Source organism: Alligator sinensis, unplaced genomic scaffold (genome assembly GCF_000455745.1).
Source record: "Alligator sinensis unplaced genomic scaffold, ASM45574v1 scaffold321_1, whole genome shotgun sequence".
NCBI classification, from domain to species: domain Eukaryota; kingdom Metazoa; phylum Chordata; order Crocodylia; family Alligatoridae; genus Alligator; species Alligator sinensis.
The window spans coordinates 3,038,481-3,060,548 of record NW_005841969.1 but is presented as its reverse complement, the minus strand read 5'-3'; the positions used below and the strand labels follow the sequence as shown (position 1 = coordinate 3,060,548).

The window sequence follows — 22,068 nt, the reverse complement described above, 5'->3', positions numbered from 1 at the left end:
GAGGCACCGCGTCACAACGCAACACAACACAGCACAGCGCAACACAACGCAGAGCAGCGCCAAGCGGGCCGGCCCGGCCCCAGCCCCGGGCAGGCGGCGTGGAAATGAGATGCACATTTACCCTTGACGCAGGGCAGGCCCGGCAGCGGCTCCCAGGTTAATTGCTACTTAATGGAAATCATGCCCATGAATATCCTTCCCATCATTTCACCCTTGGCGGACGACGTTAGCGAAGCAGGGGAAAAAATGCATGGGGGAGCATTAGCATCGCTGGGGGACGGAGTCCGAGCTCGGGCATAATGTTCCCAGGAGGCCGGGAGGCGATGCAGAGGCCGGGACGGGCCGGGCATTTCTGGGTGTGCAGGTCGCGCTGAGCCCCCTTCCCGGGCCGCCCCGGGCCCAGCACGGCTGGTTCCCGCTCCGCTCTGCCCCTCGGCTCGGATCCAGGGCCCCGATCCCGCCTGTGACCCGAGCGCCTTGGCCTTGAGCCTGCTGCAGCCCCCGTGGGCACCCTCGGAGGCAGGACCCTGTCCCTAGAGAGGGGAGGCTGCGGGCGTGCCACGCCGACCCCAGTGCCCGGCTGTGAGCGGAGCGCGGGGAAGGGCCGACCCCACGCGTGAGCCTCTCGTGGCAATCGAGGGAGCATTCGTGGCTCCATCCAGGAGCATCCCAATCCCCCGCCCCGCTCTCCTGCCCCGCTAACTGCTCTTCCCCGCGCTCTGTTTGCAGGGAGCCAGAGCCCAGGCCGAGGGGGCCCCACCTCTGCACCGGACCCGGTACAGCAGCCCGGGCCAGGCCTGCACGAGCCCGCCGAGGACGGGCAGATGGAATAAGCCCTGCGAGCAGCCTGGGAGCAGCCTGGGAGAGGTTCAGCCCCGTGACCAGACACGGCCTTGGAAATGATCCTGGGTGTCGCCCGCCCTCGCCAGCGTGTCAGCACGGCTCCCTGCCTCCGGGCCCGTCTCTCGGGGCTACTCAGGACACCGCAGCGGCCGGGCCCTGCCCTACCCAGCCTGGGCTGTGCGGGAGCCTCTGCCCGACACCGCAGCAGAGCGGGCACCGGGCAAGCGGAACAAGCCCCGGCCCCTGCACCGGGACGGGCGGAGGGGGAGGCCGGGCCGGACTGGGCCTGCTGGGTGCGGCAAGCCACGCGGCCGTGCAGAGCCTTCCCTTCCAATAAACCGGTGTGATTCACTCCAAACGTGAACGCGTTTTATTCCTTAATCCCATCGATATTATTGCCCACAGATGAGCGGGCAGACAAAACTCAAACGTGTGTTTCGTATTAAGGAAAACAGACTCCAGTTCTGACCTCACCAATCCCTCTCTCTCTCTCTTTTGTCGGGAAAGCACAGGGACAAGATCCCCATTTCGGCGACAAAGTGAATCATTTGCAAATGAGCTCCTTACCTCCGTCACCCTTGATCTCTCTAAACCTCAGGTTCACATGCCAAGAGCCTGGGGATCGATCCAAAGGACACACGAGGCATTTGCTTAGGGGCTGTTCAGAGCTTCGAGCACTTTCAGTTTTAGTTTAAAAACCAGACTCGCAGACAGCCCTCTTCCACAGCAGGCCCAACCCAACGGCCTTACATCTGGTTTTTATTTTGCAGCGCTTAACCGCTAGGCAAGGGATGTTGATCAGTGTATTTGTCAAGATTTAAATGTAAGGCAACGAGAAGAAGCAGCCCGGAGAAACGTGTTCGTTTCCACATCCTGGGTTGATATCACCAGATGTGGTGTCATGCCCGTGTAGTCGGGGACCTCCTATCAGCTCCAAAGAACCGATCGTGCAAGCTTCCCTAATCTATCTTTTTAGATCAGAATAAAGAATATTCCCCCGTGTTTATTTTTGGTTACAAACATCAAAATCATGATTAAAAGTGGGATTATATATTATATACATTAATAAAATGTCCCGCTCGAAAACCAGACATTAAAATTCAGGCCTCATAAAATGGAGCAATAGCGCTCTCTAGTGGTCAAATGCAACCTTGATCGGAATCAGACGGCTTTCACTCTTGGTGTATACATATTTACTCTACTTCGATTCAAAAGTAGCTGGGTTTTTTTTTTTTACCTTTGGATTCGATGATTTACCGTCGTACTTGCTCTTATGTTCCTCATTCAACCTCCGAAGTCATTTCCACAGCTTATACCCAACCCAAAGAATGTATATAGCAGCAGTTTTCACATAGAGAAAAGGAGGTTGTACAGACCGTGGTATATAGCCTGAATCCTACGTCTAGTAGTCACAGAAAAGCCTTTTACCCAAAATTCACAGTGCCATGTCTTTTTAGCATAGATATACCATCCTTTAATCCCCACAACTGACTAAATGTAAACTATAAGTGTCCCCTTCACACAAGACAGGCAGGAAAAAAGAAGTAGATGTCTACTAAGCCAGTCTTTGCGGTCCGCTGCTATCACGATTTTGATCCCGATTCTCTACCTACTGCACAACGATTATCTGATATTTTCAACTTCAGAATTTCCCCGCCTTGAACTTGTTTTTGATCTGATTATATACATTTGCACTGCAGACGAAACGGAAGACTGTTCTTTTGTTTAGCCCTCACATGCCATTCCGTCCAAGTTTTAGTTATGTTGTAATAGCATGATTTGATATTTTAATTTTTAAATCACAGACGACACACGGAAATTAGAGTGGGGTTGCGATGCCCTGGTGAATACTTTGTTTCAGTGGAAGTTGGAGGCCGCCTAATTGTTTCAAATGCCTATTTTTCCGCCTGCCATTTTGAAATAAGCAGAGAAGCAACATGCAAACAATGACAAGTGTGATTCTGCCTTCGTGACTCAAAAATTATAAAATCAGGTTCGACCTATCTTGCAAGGGCTTGATTTCAGTATCTTCCCAGCACTCTGATAAAATCCACAAAATGAAGTATCCTTCTTGCAATAATACGGTTTAGTGACATTAGTTACAGATCAATCAATACACAATGCTATTTTCCAAAACATGCATGTGCTTGCAGTAGGATTAATCACCGAATCACACTTCTATAAATATATTTCCACAAATGCATTGATTTTTTTAAAGAAATCGCTTTATGTTTCGACCTTAGCGTCTTTCCTTGCCTGCTCTGCCTTGGCCCAACGCTGACATGTTGAAATTTATAGTCCAGATTTTAAGACCTGGGTTGTCTGCATTTTTGTTTTCTTCTAACAAACACAAACATCAAAATAAGATGGTTTCAAAGAAAAGCGCCATAGCATATCGTAAACTCATTAGGTCCAGACGTCTAGCCATCTCAATGGTTTTATTATACCTCGGTTCTTCCTGTTTTAAAAGAATTATAGGTATAGGGTCGACAATGGATGGGGAATCCATGCAACACCTTTTCCTAATACTCTGCTCCTTTGCCTTTTTTAACAGAGGTAAAAACGTTAAAAACCAGGTCTCTGCAACTCTTCTGAATCTTAAATTAACTGAACTGCTCATAAATATTTACGGATCCTTCATTTTAATAGTTGCTCTTTAAACAAAGCATTTTTTACAATGAACTTCATCTTAATTATCCTGATAAAGTCCTCTGTGTTTATAAATGCTGAAAGCAGGAGACTGGTTGCTAAACAGACCCGCACGCACATCCCGAGCTGATAACTTGGTAGTGGTATGTGTCCATTCCGAGTCTCTGAGTTGTTCAGGTTAAATAGCACCGAGATTAGAAATAGGGACGGGGGAGATTTAAGAAAGCATGCATCATCTTAAATCATTGCCTGTGGAGGGCTATTTCGGAAATATTTCCTGAATTATTCCAAGGGATCAGACGTGAAACCTCACTAATTTTTTGAAAGACAACTTGTATATAACATATTTCAAGAAAGATCATGTAGTAGGCGTATCTGCAACATATAACTGAAGCCAGGCCCTTTATGATTTACTTTCTAGAGTAGGTGTTTACTGACGATCATAGACAAAATGTGACTAGGTTAGGGGGTTGGAGTTTGCTTTTATTTCTTCAGATATTCTTCTGGATTAGGGTCTACTTGGAGACAGTTTTCATTTGGATATGAAAGGTGTAGTGATATGTTTTCCAAGTTCCTGTGTGTGAAATAAACGAAAGATCAATGTCTCTGTTGCTTTTTGAAAACCCTGTTTTTTTATGATAGATTAGCCAAAGTCACCCGCGGGTAACTGCTGGGGCTGTGCAGGACCCAGACTCCCAGACCCTGAGGAAATCATGGATTTGTTGTTTCATATGCACCACACAAGACTCTTTCTCTGTGGCATAAAAAGAAGACGAATGCACACATTTCTTTGATGATTGCAGTGATTTCATCTGATCAGGTCAGACTTTATTATGTAATAAGTGACAACAATCACAACAGGTCTCTAGTTAGAAACATGTGATGGCTAATACAACATTTATCAGTATCAAGAACTCCAACTACCCGAGGGATCAGGACATGTTAGGCCTACTGAAAACTGCTTCAAGTATGACACAACCTCCTAAATAGTGCACTAAGGGGGGGGGGGGGAATCTCATTGCCTCACCGTGGCATCTAGTGTAAAGAGCAAAATTCAGAGCTAGAAAGCAGAGGTTCTGGGTTATAGCTTCTTTTAATACGTCATGGACAACACAATAGCGCCATGGATTGCAGTAACTGTAATTTAATACATAGTTGTATTATCGTCCTTAATAATTCTGTCCCTTACCTTTACTTTGGCAAAGTGACTATCTAGACTACACCACTTTTAAGAAACATGGCAAACATTTAACATCAGATAAAGCTACCGTGCACTCACAATATTAGAAACCGACCGTTTTGGGAAAGGAGGAAGAGAGGGAAATGAAGCAACTTTTAGAAACACATTGGCGAGCAAGACAGATTTCCAAAAATACCCGACATCGACCACAGCTCACTTCTAGCTAAAAAAGACCAGATTGATTTCAAGTTCGAAAGGGGGGGAGAGAAAAAAAATTGCATCTGGGGTCGCTGGGGGATGGAAAAACAAATAAAAACCCAGCCCCCCCCCCCGTGCATTTCCACCCCCGGCGCTAGTCTCCTTTATTTCCTTTCTCCTTGTTCATCTTTTTCATTTTCATTCTTCTGTTCTGAAACCAGATTTTGACCTGTCTTTCTGTGAGGTTTAAAATCCTAGCTACTTCGTAACGGCGGTCTCGGGTGAGGTACATGTTAAAGAGGAATTCCTTTTCCAGTTCCAGAGTTTGGTATTTTGTATAGGGACAACGCTTTTTCCTCGTTGAACGAGCGTGGATCCAGTTTGCTGCAGGGTTATCTGGAAAAAGGGAAGCGGGAGGGAGACGGGAGTGAGGTGGGGTGGGGGGGGGGAGAGAGAGGTCGTTAAATTAATTTAACGAAGGATGGACTGTTTTCACAACTTGGGGGGGAATTATCATAAAAGCCTCGGTGCCCCAGTCTGTTTACTGTACAAACGATGTCTTGATGGTAGGTGGTTATGGGGAAGCCTTTATGGGTGCTTGTTGCTGCTGCGCTGGGGTAGGCGTCTAGACGTTTTTATAGGTTAGTAAAACTATCAGTTTTGCACATTGGAGCCTTACAGGTTTCGGCAATAAATCAAAGGGGGCGATTTCGTTCTCTCTCTCTCTCTCTCTTTTTTTTTTTTTTTTTTTTTACTTACTTGGGTCAAGTTGCTGCTGCTTCTCTTCCTTCAGCTCGCTGCTGGGGCTGGGGTTGTGGCTGCAGCCAGGGTTGTGGCTGCAGCCAGGAGGCTCCGCGCTGCTGCCGCTGCCTGCAGCCGCCTTCTCCCGGGGCTCCTGCAGGAAGGGGCTGCTCGTGTACTCGGGCGCACTGATCCCCTGGGACTCCCGTGCCGAGGAGCACTCAGTCCTTTTGGAAGAGGAGGAGGAGGAGGAGGAGGTGGTGGAGGACGAGGCAGCTGCCCCCGTCTCAGGCTTTATCCCGTAGTGGCGCCCGTTGGAGGAGCTGGCGCTGGAGCTGCTGGGGTAGCCCGGGAAGGGCTCTATCCAGGAGCGCACGTATCTGCCCGTGTCGCCTGCCCCTAACTGGGACTGGTGCGTGTAGGGGTGGTAGAGCCCTGTCATTGCCGCGGACGGCTGAGGATGCACCGTGGACCAGGAGGTGGAGAACACGGTGGATTTTGGCGCAAAGCTACAGGAGGCAAAATCTGAACTCTCTGCCACACCTGATGGCCTCGAGGTCGCACTGTGACCTCCCTGGGCGAATCTACTCCCGAAAACTTCTTCGCTGTCATGGCCTATGAGAGAATCGACATAATAGTTACTTATGGTGCCACTAGACGACATTTTTAGGCTCCCTCTTAGTCATAGAAAAGGTTACACTGTTAACTGTAGCTGATGCCCTGCCTGAGAACAATCGTAGTATTTTGCAGACTGCGAGCCTCAACCATTGGTTGCGGAGCCCACGTGATCATATTTACCAATACTGGGAGTAAATCAATCCGCTAAACTGGGGCTGCTGTGATTAAAAAAAAATCATCAGCAACAACAACACCGCCCAATTCAAGTGGGTGCTGGGCGCGGGGCCCGGGCGGCCCCTGCGCGCCGCTCCCCGGGGCTGGCGCCCTGCCCCGCGGGAGCCCGAGCGGGCGTGGCCTCGGCTGTCGGATCCGGCTCCAGTCCGCTGAGAAAACCCTCCGGGAAAGGGGGGGGGTCTTGCCTGCAAACAGCACCGCAGCCAGAGCCAACACTGAGTGCAGCGGCTCCTCGCCAGGCAGAGACATGTTACAGTAAAGCACTCTGTGGTGACTTCCATATTTCAGGGCAGGGACTTGCCTTTTCTTCTCCCCCCCCTCTTCCCCCTGTTCAAATAAAGCGTCCATGGGGGGGGGGGGGGGGGTCAAAAAAAAGGGCCCTGGGGGGGGGGGGGGTCGTCGCTGAAGAGAGATGCCCATTGTGTTGTTTTAAAACAGGTGGAAGACCTCTGTAATGATTTTATGTCTTTCAATAAAAATTTTATGAGGTGTATTTGATTATAGATTAATGTGCCCCTAATAAAATGGACTGATGGAACAGCAAAGCCTGTGTCTCCCCGCACCACTGACGTGTTGCTCAACACATGCTCCTCTATTTGGGAAACTTCGGGGCTCTGGAGCTCAGTTGTGGCCAAGCTCATTGTGTTAGGCATGCTGGTCCCTTCGCAGCTTGAGGAAGGGACAGTCGGCGAACGCTTTCCAAACGAAATCCCTGATAAACCCAGCACAGATATCAATAAAACCACAGCTGAAAACACCCCTGCGAGGTGAGCAGGCGAGAGACAGCTCTCTGGCCAGAAAGTGTTTTGCTCTTTTGCAGCCTTACGCACAGCCGGCAGCTTCGCACACGTCCCTAACCAAGCAAAACACTTCTCGCCAGGGGTTCGCCCTCCTCCAAAAATAATGTAGGGAGGATAAATGTTGCTTAAGCCACTTTATTGACGTGAAATGCCTCGCTGGGATTTTCTGCTAGGCTTCTCCTCTCCCCGCCCCGAGAGAATATTTGGTGAGGATTTCCAGCTAAATTACCCAGGTTCGGCAGCACAGCTCTGTTCCCCAGACAGACTGACGGTGGATGTATTGGAATCTGAAGAAAATGCACACAGTTAGTTCATAGCCCACAACGCAACTCCCTGAGAATATCACACAAAAGCACAGAGGAAAACATTTCCTACTCACTGGCTAGTGTAAGGAAGGGGCTGAAATTCCTGTTTATTTAGTGATTTATTGTTCTCTGACGCTGGGTTTTTTGCGTTTTGGCTCTAAAATCTTCCTTCGCGTTCGCGTGCTCCGGCTTTATTTGCTCTCCACACGCAGTTTGTTTCGTACTCAGGGATTGCACCTAATTATCCACAGAGATAAACTGATCAGGCAGGCAGGTTCAAATGAACGTCTTCATCTACTAAGCGTTTGGTATGTAGCCATCTAATTATATCCCCACCACTGCAAATTCTGGCGTGATGTGTCGAGACCCCTTGAGTGAAAAGAAAAGAAAGGGATGTTCAACTACACGTAGCACTGAATCCGCTGAAGGTCCTTGTTTTTAGCAGGGGCATTTTCAAGTCAGGGTAAATACAGCACACGGAAGTACCCCCGGCTTTCTTTAGCCTCCAACTGCTTGTGCTTTGCTTTGAGGAAAATACACCTACGTTTTACCCAGTGCTGCGAAGTGAGTGCTTTGAAGAGTATTTGTCTAACAAAAATCCCCGCGACAGCGAGCAAAATGTAATATCACCATATGCAGCCTGCCCCGTCTTCGTGGCATGGAGCAGGGGCGCCTTGGCAGGCTCTTGGATCTAATTTCTTGATTTTGAAACTGCCTGGGGAGAGGAGGGGTGTGTGTTGTTTAGAAGCTGGGTTGGGAGAGCAGGCTGTCTCCACACTGTTTTTCCAATACTGTTTGAAGGTGAAAGCATGTTCGAGCATTTGGACTTCAATTGGGAGTCATGTTCATTTGCAAGGCATTTGCAGTTCTGTTTCGAATATCTGCCCCCTGCTCGCTCTGCAAGGTAAAGTGGCTGCTAATAACGTTTTTTTACCAACACTTTACAGAAAGGTCTAAGAGGGGAGAACTGAATTATCCTGATGTGTGCTACTGACATGCAATTGCGGGAAATAAAACGACTTCTCGAGCAAACAAAAATGGTGCCGGTTGACAGAAGTAGGGCTGGCGAGACTCACGCTCTCCTCCACGCAATTTCGTGCCCCCCCCCCCCCCCCAATGTTTTCTGCTTAAAAACACGCAACCCTGGCAGAGGTCGAGGGAACTGGGTTCCCCCTCTGCAAGGCTCTGAGACCCCAGAGATGACCAAGATCTGAACTTTGGAGTATTTATTTAGCTCTGGCTTTGCGTTTCGTATGTTGCATTTTTAAGGAAGCAACTGAGGACGAGAAATCAAACTCTACACGTTGTGAGCACACAAGGACTGTTATTTTTAAAATCAACATGCTAACGTCAAATAAAATGACACGCATATTGCTGACAGCTTGTACGAGAGAGGGTTTTTTTTATCACTTACCATATATGAGTTGATTGGATGAGGATGTCCAGTTTAGGTGATAACATTTTAGCATCCTTTTTTTTTTTTTTGCATTCACTTTTCAGACTGAGAACGACTACACAATATTTGTTCAATGAATCAGTTGTTTACAGTCACAATTATAAATGAATTAGATGTACATTATTTTCCACCCCCGGTCCACCCCCTCCCCCAAATACCAGACACACACAAAGAAAAATAACAGAGAAAAGAAGCTACATCGACCCAAACAGCTGCTGGTAAAGAAGGACCGGGAAACCAACCTGCATCTGCACTTTTAAACATTTGTAGAGAGCCAAAGCAACCGCAGTAGTTTACAGAGTTTATTGCATTTATACATGCGAGTAGAACATGCACAAGAAGGACATATCGCTGTTGTATAATCACTACTATACCACATATGCACCACAAGAAAATGTCTACAATGGAGAAGGACTCAAGAATCCATTTGACGAAGGACAATGTCTAAGTTCATTCGAGAGGATAGTTACATTGTAATGTGCTTTGTTTTCCCCCAAAAGTTTTTTCTTTTTCTCTTAACGTACTGAATGTATTCAAAATGTTATGGCCCGTGTAATAGCCCCACATAAATACCATTTTGTTAGTAAAAACATGAAAAAGTCACATTGTTTGGATGTTCGACAGTTCCAATAAGTTAAGACCAAATGATAACGTTCAATAACAGTTACCCTGCATTACGATGAGAAAAAAAAATAAATTACACGTGCTAGGTTTATATATATATATATATATATATATATATATACACACAGATATATATATATATACTCATCATAGTAATACATATTCACTTGCAGCACTAAAAGAAGGACAAAAAGTCACATTCTATCAGAAAAAAATGAAAAATGAAGGTTTGTTTTTTCCCCCTCCAAGTCAGTCTTGCATTTAGCAACTGGTGGTGCCGTGCCCATTTCTCACTTCAACCCCAGGTTTACGGTTTAAGAGAAGGTCAGATTAGCGGTCAGTTCTCGGATTCGGTTCTCCCTGCTCATCTTCTTGAGCTTCATTCTGCGGTTTTGGAACCAAATCTTGACCTGCCTGTCAGTGAGGTTTACGCTCTTACTGATCTCTAGGCGGCGCTCTCGAGTGAGATACATATTGAATAAGAACTCTTTTTCTAATTCCAGTGTTTGATGTTTAGTATAAGGACACCTCTTCTTTCTGCCACTCTTTGCAGTTAACCAATTGCTTGTTGGAGTATCAGACTTGATTTCCTCTATCAAAATCAAAGAAGAAGAAAAAAAAATCAAAAATACCTCAGGCTGTTAAAGTATACCCTTGGCCATGAACCCTCCTCTATAGAGTCTGGCAGATATGTTAAATGTAGGATTAAACACTGCTAGTATGAGGTGTGTACACTGGAATAATTTTGTAATCGCTGCCAGACTCAGGTTAAATAGTTCAGATAACACGATGCACTCTTCTTTGGATTTTTCAGCCCTCTTTAAAAAAAATCCATTTAAAGTTTTCAACTAGCATTTAACATCTGAACAATATTTAACCTGCCATCAATCCAATGCTTACATTTTAACGGGGCTAGGCTGTCCATGACAGTACTGGGTTTATAAAACACTTGCTAAGAAAATCTCTCAATTAAAAAAGTATTAACACAATATATTTGGGATCAGCTTCCTCTCTATCATAATGTCGAATCACACAAACAGATGGAGAAGCAGGTAGGAGCAATTTTTTTCCAGCTAAAATTATCACATTTGAAATCAACACCCTCAGCCACGGATATTTTTCTTTCATTTCCCTTTCAGATTTTTTTTGCCATTAGAAAGAAATTGGTCCCAGATAAAACTGGACCTGGTTGGGTAAATATAAATGACATACATATACAAAAATATATGCACATATTGGATAAAAATCGACCTAGAGGTTGCAAAGTACATTTTCAGAAGGTATTTTTCCCCCGTTTTTTTAATACTCCACCACTTCCCGGTCGAAATTAAGGCTTTTGAGTCTTTATAAAAGGAAAATGCAATTAGTTAGCAACCTCTTGAAGCTCTTTAATACTTGTCAGAATAATGTTGCACTTTTTAAGACCAAACCCAGACTGTCGAAAGCACCACATTAAAATATTGCACTTTTCCACAACCAGAGAGCGGGCTCTTGCTTTAATTGTACGTTTGTTTAAAACTTTATCCAGCTTTGCAGCACCCCTTTCCCCCAATTTTAATAGGACCATAATTAACTTGCAAAGCACTCAAACCACAATTAGGCTCAGTGAAAATATTCAAGCAAAATATTCCAAGAGAAAAGTTGCCTTGGTCGTATTTTACAACCTCCAGACCTGCTTTTTAAAGGAATGTGGTTGTCTGAGACTGGACTACATTAAGGAGAATAAAATATCAATTCTGTGACTTCACAGAGGCTAGATGCATGCAAAGACATGGAGATATGAGCAAAAATCTTTTGTGCAGCATTTTCCCCTTCTAAAATCTTCAGAGAGACACAGCACCTGCAGCCCGGTAGCTGCTTATCATTAAATGTTATGGCTGTAATGCTTGTTAGTATATTATACTGTGTTTTATGATGCTGGCGTGTTCGAGTTATACCACGTTACGGTTTAAACTGTACGATACCGACCTTTACTTTCCTTCTCTTGTACTTCTGGGCTGGACACAGAGCCTTCAGCCAGGCAGCTCCTTTCCTCTTGCAAAGTGGACTTTGGCTCTGGACTTTCCACTTGAGAGACTTTAGCTGAGTTGTCTTGGTTGTTCGGGTTTTCATTCATTTTCTTTTCCATCTGAAGTTGAGAAGATATCTGCGGTTTGGAGCTGCCGCGAGGATTTAACTGTAACATTACAGTTGAACTCGTTTCAGGACTATTATTGTACTCTTGGGTTTTCCCAGTGGCGTAGGTCTGGCTCAGTCTAAAATATCCTGGGACAGGAACCTCGGGATTTTCAATGGGACATGATTCAGAGACCAACCTCTGGTAGGAAGGGACTTCTGAAGAAATGAGTTTTGTTCTCTTATCAGAATACATGCAGCAATTGCTTTCTTCTTTAATATTTGTAGTAAAGGAACAAGTGGGCACCTGCTGTGTAACAGGTTGCTCTATTCGACAAGATCTGTTCGGATCTGTCCAACTGTCTACTTGAGGTATATAAGGATGTACATTCATACCCATATTTTGGTGATTAACTTCTCTTTTAGCCAGAGACGGTAGAAGTCCACAGGTTTGCATTCCATAAGTTCCAATGTCTGTGCTAGGTGGCATGTACATGCTGGCGCTGTTAGAATAAAAACTGTCACTTCTACAGGCACTGATCAAAGAATCTACTAAAAAAGTATTAGCAGCAGGAGAGCTGTTTGGAAAGGACATTTTGGGGAGGAATTTGAAGAAGAGAGATTGTGTCCTTTGTAGGCTGACATCTCTAGGAAAACATTCCCTGTGTAATTGTGGATGCCTCTGCACAACCACATGACAACCAAGCCAATGAGATTTGAAAATGGCCTTGAGCCGCTACCTCCCCGCGAGTCACGTGCTCCCCGGGACAGTCCCGGCTGCATCTCAAGTGTGGTCAACAGCGACATCTAGAACGTCAGAGGGAAAGTGCTCCCTCCATGCAGAAGCCTTGCAAAGCATCCCTGGCGCACTGCGCTGATTTAAAACAAGGGGCTTTATTTATTTTATTTTTTTATTATTATTACACACAGGATGAGTCCGAATTCGCCGAAAGCTTGGCAGCTCGCTGTCCGTGGGTCGAAAGAGACGAGGAGGCTAGCACGAAACAGATCCTTGCAGCCATAAAGCCACGAAAAAACAGTGGCATGTACATAAGCAGACCCCCCCAGACTTTTGTGCAAGGGTAAATGTCGGGTGCTTTCCTTTTTGCGCGGAAATAAGTGGTTTCTTCTGACCGCACGAACGCCCATGACTTCAAGACCCTGTGCAGTTTCGTGCAGAAGACAATTATTTGCAAGCAATTTGTCCTGTGAGCAACCGCCCCTCCAGCTCACTGCTTGAGAAAGGAGCTTTCTCCCCACTTTCCCTTCATACTCATAAACCTGATCACAAAAACCACACACCACCTTAAAAGTTTTAGGCAACTGGATGTGCTGAAGCGTGTGAGAAATCCGAAGGTGTCATTTGGTTATTATGCAAAGAAAAATATGTTTTCCTTTTATGGATTTTGTAAAAGCATTGGTTCCTGACAAGTGCAAGGTACAAAAGGTTGTGGAATTTATTAATACATATTAAGAAGAATCAGGGCGATCAATAAAATTCTCATCTACATTCTTGGGCTACTTGGTAATTTTCTTGCTTCTGAAGCTTTTTAAAGAGTTATACCCTCTGTTGCCACACACGGGAAGATATTTTATTAACAAATCAATCGAGACTTTGTAAAGGACAAGATTAATAGTTAAGATTTAGCATAATGGCGTTCGCGTTATGAATTATTGAAAATTATACTATTGATTTTTTTCCTCGCTACTAACCAAGAAGGTCAATTTTTGTTTTAACACAAATCGTCAAATATTAAAAGCTATACTTTTGTCATCAGATGAGTTTTATAGTTACACCAGATTCCTAAAATTATTTTACAATTCTCTCTCACTCTGCTTGGGCAAAAAAAAAAAATAAAAAAAAATACTTGCCCTAGATACTGAAAGAACCATAAAGATAAATTCCTTTCTGTAGTATTCCTCATTTAAAAACATATAGAAAACTCCGAGTTTTATTACAACTGTTCAAGCAACTTCTTCTTTTTCTTTTTTTAGGAGAATGATAAATGCAGTTTGAATATTAAAAATAAATGACACAAGGCAACAGTAACTGCTTACTTAACAAAACAGACTTTTCTTGCCCGACACTTGGGATGTGTTTGGGACTTTCCCCCACACTTTACCACTGCTTGGACATCCCGGGCTCTTCCGCTAAGAATTGCAACGGAACAAACAGTTTACGCTTCTTATCTTTGTTTGTTGATTACTTTCAAACTCCCCCATTTCTGGTCTAAGGCTAAAGCTGCCAGGGACCTACACAGAGGCAAAGTGGACTTGTTGATAAATTTGGTTTCAGGTTCATCTGGTCTATTTATTTTGGGCCTTTGCAACACCCAAACACTTATTTTTTAGTCTTTAAGAAAATATCCAGCTATCTAAGAACAAGCAGCACGTGAAAAGGCGTCTAAACTGCGTCTCTGCCACAAAGCAGAGTTGCTGCTCGCATATCACACCAACGGGAACTGGAATTTTATCCTAATTCCTGACGTTTGAATGATTCTCACTTTTCGCCCCACTTTACATTGTTGGAAACAATAACCCTATTTAAAATTTCGCTGTGGCAATGAGACAGACCTTTTAAAACCTTATCGCAGCTGTTCAAATACAACATCATTGTCAGGTTAAGAGCCAGTGTCTTTTACAGCTTCAGTCTAAAGCTTCTGTGTTACCGGAGAGTTTAAATATTACCTTCAGAATATTAGCTGCTTTAAAGATTTCTCTGCCTCGCCTGCTCCCTGCCTGCCTCTCTGCCTCACCCCACAGGTCTGAGCGCCCTTGAAGAGCTAGGATAGAAAGGGGGATTTTTTTCCTTAAAAAAAAAAAGATATTTGAGATCATGATCAGAGCCATTGCTAAGATTTGTCTGAGCTCAGGAGCCAGCTGCCGTGGAGTTCACGATGCTCCCTGCTTGAGGACTGTATTTTTCCCCCTGCTTTCTAGCAATTTCCTCTTTTTCAACAACAGTCCAGACAACCCACAGAGTTTAAAGAAACAAAATACTATTTTCCTTGAAGCAGTTTAAGACTTGACTGTTAAATCTAATCAGGAATTTTATGCCCATCAAATGGTCTTTCATAATCTTTATTTACACTTTTAGAAGAGTCTCCCAGAAATATCCCAATTGAAGTATTATCTATCTCAGAGTTTTGCTGGGGATTTTGCCCAATGGTAAAGTTAAAACAATAACCTAGTGCTTAACTGCGCTGCAGCGTCTGGTCTATTTAATGAGCTGACTGGCTGGCTCCTAATTATATGTACCGTTTCCTTGATTTTAAATGAAAATAGGAATTCCTTCCATACCTATAGGTAACTCAGATTATCATTTAAAAATATATATTTCATTTAGGGACGTCCTAAAGCTCCTTCAGAACTTTTGATCGTAATAAATCACGACTTTTTAAAAACCGGACATGAAGGAGGACAGGATTTTGGGGGGAAGGAAAAAAAGGAACCTTAAGAAAGTTTAAGTCTGATGTAAATAGAAGTTGAATAAACATGGCATAGTCTTTGGGGAAATGGTGCCTTATTTAATGTCACTGTCGCTTTAAATCATATTAAGATGGAATAAAGTAATTAACATTAATAAATAAATCAATATTGTGCAATTAATGAGATATACAATCTACATTAATATAAAGGTTTTGATCTCAAAGCCCCAATTTTTTTCAAGGGAGAGGGGGAGGATCCACAAAAGAGCCCATGTATATCTAAACGACTAATCGTAATAAAATAGACGATGACATTACACTTTTCTGCCTTAATAAATGTTAGGAATAAAAACTCGAGATTAGAAAATGTCGCGGGGAAGTTGGATTTTCATTCCCTTTCCCTCCTCCGCCCTATTCCTGCGGACAGGATTCTGACACTCCAGGCTTCTTACAGATCTAACTGCAATTTGCAGTGTTCGTGACTCCTTTTTGAAGGGGGATGGGGCAGGGTACGGAAATAGGATGGATATTTCGCAGATGCATGAATCAGTTCAAGAAATATTGCAAGAAATCGCTGGCTTTAAAATAGCCAGAAACCTAGGAAGTATTTAGCAATATTACTTTAATGTAGTCGATTTCCGCACTTTATTGAGGAACCCTTTCAAAATGTGAACGGTGTATTTTATCTCTCGTTGCTATATTGCAGAGCGATTGAAGAACCGTTTTATTTGGGGGGGCGGGGGCGGGAATTAACCACCATCTCCTGACCTTTCTTTTTTTAATAATGCAACTGTCACTGTGCCCTGCTTTCCGTCTGTCCTGGTTCCAGAGAAAGAAGCAACTTCTTAGCTGACTGTTCCTATTCTTCGGATTTTTTAAAAGGGTGCCTTTCTGGATTTCCGAATTACTGGGGCTGATAAAGCAAACCTCCTTTATGAGCCCGGAGCTGGTAAAGAGCACTTTCGCCTTTCCGGCAGGGTAGCCTCTATTTTTGCAGCGTGTGAGCATACAGCAAAGCGTCGTCCCTATCCATATCCCTTTGTGCCCAGACGTGCAAAGCTCAGGGTCTGCTTGCCGGGTCTAGGATTCTAGCTGCAAACCGGCCCAGACGCCCCCGTCTAGCCCCTGATCTTGGGTCCTTCAAGTGCATGTTTATCTTTGCAGGGATTCCTGGCTGACTTCGCCTTTCACCAGAAATCCGCGGATCCCTTCTCGCTCTCCAGCAGGACCAGCTCCACAGAAATTTGGAAAGAGCGGGCAGCCTTTATTTTTTTTAAGAGCAGAGGCTCTCTCTAACCCCCGCACCATCACGTTTACACGATGACTCCAACGAGAACAAAGCAGCATTCCAATCAACTAATTGTTTGATCGACAGCATCTCTGCTTGCAGTGCCACTTCCATTCCTCCCGGAGGGCCGGTGAAGGAGGGCAAAGCGCTAAGGAGAAGCCCAGGAAGTGCAGGGAGCAGGCGAGATCTGAAAGCCACCAACCCACCCACCCGTGGCCACGCGAGCTCCTCTGGCAACGGAGGTGCCCATCTCGCGGGCGGACTTCTTTAGGGGGGAGGCTGTGGTCTGGCTTCTGTTAAAACGCGCTACCTTCAGCTCCTACGCCCCCAAGGCTTGCAGAAGCGGCTGGGCCGTTCTATTCCAGACGGGAAGGCTATTTCTAGGAAACTGTTAACAATGAACTTCTACAAAAACCCACCCTCGCAGACACAGTGCCAACAAATTCTTTGCCGGGGTCGGGTTTTTTTAAATGCGGAATAGGGCTGATCACTCATTACCTAGTCCGAGGGGATTGCTGCAAACAAGCAGAGAAAAAGCTGTCCCTGCTCTTTGGTGGTAGCACGCAAAGTGTGCCTTTGGAGAAATGAAATAGAAATCCGCTGGAGGATCTCCAGGAAATGCAGCGGGTTAGCTTGAATTTCCAAACATCTGCATTCCTTTTGCCTGATCTCTATAGTATTTCTAAGGGGAGAGGTTGTTATTTAGCAGTGCCCTGGCAAGGTGAGGTTCGGATATTAAAAATAGCTGCCCTGCGGTTTCGTTCTGATTTCCCCCTAAATAGGCATATCCAGAATAAAAAACCCGACTTCTGCTCAAATAAAAGGCATTTCTAAAACAATGCTATCTGCACGTTGACATCTCTTCAACAAAAGACTTGCAATAACCGTTTAAAGATGGGCTGTGCAAAGGAAACGCAGGTTTTGATAGGATTCTTGTTCTCTGGGTTTTAAGGCTGCACTAAAAGGAGTAAACAGATTTTGGCTCTAGTGAACGAATTCTGAATTCAACGGATTTTCGCCCTTCGGATTATGGGATTTTTTAGAGCTCGATGCATTACAAAAGATTACGACCCCCCAAAATTCTGGTCATGTGGCATATTTCTCGAGCACGTCACGGCTCTGGGTTATTTGTTTAATAAATCTTTTTGATGCTTTATTTTCTCATTTCGAAAGCCCTGAAATCTTATCGTTACTTATATATTAGATATTTTATTAGGAGTGGGATTATTATTAGGAGGAAAATATACTTGAACATCAGGACTATTGAGCGCTTTACCGAACGTGAGCGCGCCCTCCTGTGGAATTTGGCGACAAAGCACAAGGGAATTCATTTCTCTTGGGCTTTATTTTCAATTTGGATGCATTTAGGTACCTTAAAATAATGGATTTCTCTCTTTCTTTGTCTTCTGATTTTCTGTCTTTTGTCCTGACTTTTTACCTTTCTTTCTTTCTTTTAAAATAACACTTGCAAGCGGCTATGCCTGTAAAAATCTACACCGGCTCTATTAGCCTGCTCGTTTTTGTGATCACATCTTTGTGATGCCTTAGTTTTACAGGAAAAAATCATAGGCTCGGATCAGTTATTAAATGCACAGTACGGACATGAAACCAACAACAAAAATATTCGGAGTCCTTGGAATAAGACCCGGAAGAGCTCTGAGAATTTAGTTATAATGTGAAGCCAAGCGTGTTTAGTGGTTGCTTACAACTGCGTGTATTTCTAGGATATTTCCTGATAAAATATATTTGTAACGGAGCTAGCTGGAAATATCATTTTTCCTTGAAAAAAACCTCATGGTCTCTTATATTCCGCTGTGCTAATTTGAGTATTTTAGACCCTGGGGGCTTAATAAAGCAAGAAAAAGGTTTTAATGTATTTTCTGGGCGCAAGAATCGGGCAGGAAAATCAAAAATATATGGATATAACTAACCGATTAGATCGGGGAAATGTGCTAACTTGAAGTGACGGGGAAATATTCACAATGACAGTTGACATTGTCTTTGCGTGATGCATCTGCTAATATGGATAGCTATGCAGTAATAAGTGTGCGTGTGTGTGTGCGCGCGCGTGTGGTGTGTGTGTGTGTGGTGTGGATGTGTGTGTATGAGAGAGAGGGAGACAGAGAGAAAGAGAGAGAGTGGGTGGTGGTTGAAAATAACAGAGGAACCTTAAGGCGCCTAATTATTCAGAAAGGTTAAAGGTGATGACCTTGACATTTTGGAAGTTCAAAGGCAGACACTTATGTTTTTCTTGCTAAAGAGTTTCAATTTTTATTTTTACTGATCCTTCCCTGCGATTTCATCTTTGGGGAGGGGGTTAATTTGGGGTCTTTTTTTTACTTACTCGCCTACTTTTGCCTTTACTAGAAGCCAAGTGTAATGAGACCCACTCGGTTCCATTCAAAAAGCCAAATTCTTTTCTCACTCCTTTCCTTTATTGCACATTGCGGAAATCTCTTTTTCCCCCACCAGAAGGTGTATAATATAACCCAATTAAGCTGTTTAGATCCTCGGCTTTTATGGTGTTGTCTAGACAGTTCAAGGTTTTGTAAACAGCTTAGCCAGGTCACGCAACATAAAGTGAGGAGAGACTTCCACCAAACCCTTTTACTTTAAACATAAAGACGAGGCCGGTTCTTTTTTAGGGAGCTAGTCTCATTTTTGCGGTTAAAAATAGGATACTAGCATCGACTGGGTAAAAACGGTCTTTCAAATATTTACTCTCGTTTTCCTAAACTTCTTTAAGAAAAGAACAGCTACAAATGTTTCTGGCTGCCTGTGGTTGGAAATGCTCAGGGTCCTCGTGCTGACCTAACCCTCACTGACAAGGAAGCTTTCGTCTGAGCTTTGGGTCCTGGGCTTCTCAGAAGTCTGACCTGTTAAAAAGGCTTTTTTCGTTATGTATAGGAATTATGGCACCATCAGAAGTGATGGGCTGCAGACAGCCATGTTTGATCTTCCTTCCACTTCAGGGCTATCCCTGAGGGCTACACATAGCTAAAAACACAGGAGTCAGAGCTCCAAACTAAGGTTAATTTTAAATCCGTTGAAAATAATTTGACTTGGCTTCCTCCATTTTTATTTAATGGGACTTGGCTCTAGCCCGGTGAACGCTATGATCCTTCAGAGACTGAAATCCATACAGTGCACGGAAGATATAACCTGAACTTTACTAGAAACCCTTTATTCACATGAAAAAGACAGTGGCTCATGCGTTTATATGACAATAGAAACATATATATATATATATATTTATATAGATTTATATCGAATGTACATTTACCGTCTTTTAAATAAACTGCATTCATTTAAAGGGAGAAAAGGGTTATCCTAGCTGAAACCAACAACAGAAAATATCCCCAAACTCACTTGTTTTTTAAAGCAAAAACTACCAGACACACTGCAGGTCCAGTGGTGTCACTCACTATGAGAAAGAGAGATAGACAGAGAGAAAAAAAAGGGGGGGGGGCGGGGGAAGAGAGAGGGAGGGAAAAAAACACCTTTGGCGATCAACATTTTAGAATGGACTTTTTGGATTTACCCTAGGTTCCCCTTAGCAGGATTGTGCTCCGCCAAGCCCCCGAAATCTCCAGTGGACATGATTGTTGGAAGGAACCAGAGTTGAACATGAAAAGGAAACTTTGAGTTCCGCAGGGTGGATGTGTCATGGAAACCCATTTACTTTTGCGTTCAGATGGCAGCTTGGCTAGAGAGGCAGAGGTTTTCTTTTCTTGTTATTTTTCTCTCTTTTTCCCCCCTTTCTGATTTCTTTTAAAACAAGGGATTCCCAGTGAAATATTGGAGTCGATCTCTGTTCAGTTTCTTTTCTTTCATCCTTCGATTCTGAAACCAGATTTTAACTTGCCGGTCAGTGAGGTTCAGCATTCTGGACAGCTGCAGTCTCTTCTCTTTGTTTATGTACACGTTGAAGAAAAACTCACGTTCCAGTTCTCTTATCTGGTATTTGGTATAGGGGCATCTCTTTTTCCTTGATCGCTGAGGAACTGCTGGAATTCAGGAGAGAAGAAAATGAGTGGTGCTGGTCTAGGAAACACTTTAAGCTCACAACAGCCTAGAGCCTGTGACAGTAACCCACTGCCTACAGAGCAGCACCCTAGCAGCCCAGAAAATATTCAGGGAGCCTGGATTCTCTGGGTGACTTTGCCAAAGGGGAAAATACCCAAGTGCTCTTCCAAAGAGCCCGTTCGAGCAGTTCCGGGGGATTATTTAAATTGGGCTGGAAATAGTCCAAGTTTCCCCGACTGCTGCCCCCAAGAAGGGAAGACACTGTGCTCTATCATGAAGGGGCACAAGCTGGGAAATCTCTCTGGCCCCCATCCCCCCTCCCCCCCAAAATCAAGGATTTAACAACAATTAATATCCTCCTCCAAGAATACCTTAAGCCCACCTAAATTGGTTTCCTATCGTAAACACGCTTTACAACGGGCAAGGAAATCTTATAGGATATATAAAATCCTTTGGATGCTTATAAAATGGCACATAAAATGCGGCTTGACAAAGTGCTGGCCCTGCGCTCTTGCCCCCAGCTTCTTCCTGGTACCTACCTGAACTGTTGCTCTTCTCTGCAACAGCCTCGCCAGAAGGGGAATCGGCGCTGTTTGCTGGTGTCACTTTCTTCTCCTGGCTGGAAGGTGTTTTACTGCAAGTGCTGCTCTGAGCCTTCAGGTCGCTCTTGTCGCCGTCCCCCTCGGGCTCGGACTGGGGCTGGTACGGAGGGCCAGGGGCCGGCTCGTAAAACTGGTCAAAGCCTTGCGGAAGGATCCCGTTCCTCCCCACCGAGCTGTAGAAGTTGGAGGCAGCGCCGGAGGGTCCGTGGTGATTGCACACAGGGTCCGTTTTGAATAACATTTCCGTCCTCCTGTTCGCGGGCTGCAGAAAGTCCCTGTGCATCACCTCCTCGGCGGAGTAATAGGGAGCATAACTGCCCCTGTACTGCCATTTGCTGCGCTCTAATCCGTATTCCCTGAATGCCATTTCCCGCACAGGTTGCACATGAGGTAAATTAGAAGAATAAGGGAAAGTCATTTGACAGGAAGACGACTGCGACAAGAACGAGGGCTTCGTGGAGAAATCCGAAGGGGAGACGTAATAAGCACACCCCGGCAGATACATGTTGGCTGCACTGTGGCTGCAGTCCTCAAACTCGGTCATGTCTCCCCGTTGGCGGTGGCAGGCGACCGGGAGACTTCAGTGCATTGAACAAGATCCATCTATTGCACAAGAGGCTTTGGACAGGATCAACTAAGAAAAAATCCCCACCGTGTGCTGACGTGCAATTCATCTTGATTGATTCTAGTGGTAATTATGTCACGTGACGCAATGTAGAAATGTCCTTATATCTATATCAGCCCTTCGGAAAGCCTCCCAAGATCTCTCCAAAGAGCCTCCCGGCACCGAGAGATGAGCCAAGCGCTCGCACCGACATCCCGGGGGGCTTCCCCCCATTCCAGCCCGGGAGGGCGACACAGGCGTAGGTAGAGCAGCCCGTCACCTGGGAGGCAGCCCCCTGCCCGCCAGCCCGCGGCGTCCCCTCCGCCCTCCCGCGCCCCCCGGGTCCGCAACCCCTCT

At 44.8% G+C, this 22,068-nt stretch overlaps 3 protein-coding genes and 2 long non-coding RNA genes across 7 annotated transcripts in view; 2 read left to right on the top strand and 3 right to left on the bottom strand.

The window, feature by feature from the left end:
- Window positions 1–6: 6 nt before the first annotated feature.
- LOC112549806 lies at window positions 7–1,201 on the top strand. Its single transcript, XR_003093334.1, has 2 exons — window positions 7–156; window positions 730–1,201. It is a non-coding gene; the product is annotated as an uncharacterized LOC112549806 (long non-coding RNA).
- Window positions 1,202–4,281: 3,080 nt separating this feature from the next.
- HOXD9 (homeobox D9) lies at window positions 4,282–6,584 on the bottom strand. The gene is made up of 2 exons (XM_006020812.3): window positions 5,630–6,584; window positions 4,282–5,266 (listed from the first exon to the last, which is right to left on the bottom strand). Exons 1-2 carry the CDS (start codon window positions 6,273–6,275, stop codon window positions 5,025–5,027), a joined length of 888 nt encoding a protein of 295 aa, XP_006020874.1. The 5' UTR covers window positions 6,276–6,584; the 3' UTR covers window positions 4,282–5,024.
- Window positions 6,585–7,433: 849 nt separating this feature from the next.
- On the bottom strand, window positions 7,434–12,653 carry HOXD10 (homeobox D10). 2 transcript variants are annotated; one of them, XR_003093330.1, is made up of 3 exons: window positions 11,617–12,653; window positions 7,643–7,937; window positions 7,434–7,550 (listed from the first exon to the last, which is right to left on the bottom strand). XR_003093330.1 is itself a non-coding variant. In XM_006020811.2 (2 exons), the coding sequence occupies exons 1-2, from the start codon at window positions 12,356–12,358 to the stop codon at window positions 9,963–9,965; spliced, it is 1,020 nt and encodes a 339-aa protein (XP_006020873.1). In that variant the 5' UTR covers window positions 12,359–12,653; the 3' UTR covers window positions 8,810–9,962. The 2 variants fall into 2 exon arrangements, 1 of the variants encoding a protein (XP_006020873.1); XM_006020811.2 differs by lacking the exons at window positions 7,434–7,550; window positions 7,643–7,937 and adding an exon at window positions 8,810–10,240.
- Window positions 12,654–18,434: 5,781 nt separating this feature from the next.
- HOXD11 (homeobox D11) lies at window positions 18,435–21,678 on the bottom strand. 2 transcript variants are annotated; one of them, XM_025200530.1, is made up of 2 exons: window positions 21,045–21,678; window positions 18,435–20,483 (listed from the first exon to the last, which is right to left on the bottom strand). In XM_025200530.1, exons 1-2 carry the CDS (start codon window positions 21,649–21,651, stop codon window positions 20,251–20,253), a joined length of 840 nt encoding a protein of 279 aa, XP_025056315.1. In that variant the 5' UTR covers window positions 21,652–21,678; the 3' UTR covers window positions 18,435–20,250. The 2 variants fall into 2 exon arrangements, with proteins under 2 accessions (XP_025056315.1, XP_006020872.1); XM_006020810.2 differs by having other exon boundaries at window positions 18,439–20,486.
- Window positions 21,654–22,068, top strand: part of LOC112549803 — a 4,312-nt gene continuing 3,897 nt past the window's right edge. The window contains exon 1 of the long non-coding RNA XR_003093331.1: window positions 21,654–21,798. This is a non-coding gene — a long non-coding RNA (uncharacterized LOC112549803). The remainder of the gene's footprint in view (window positions 21,799–22,068) is intronic.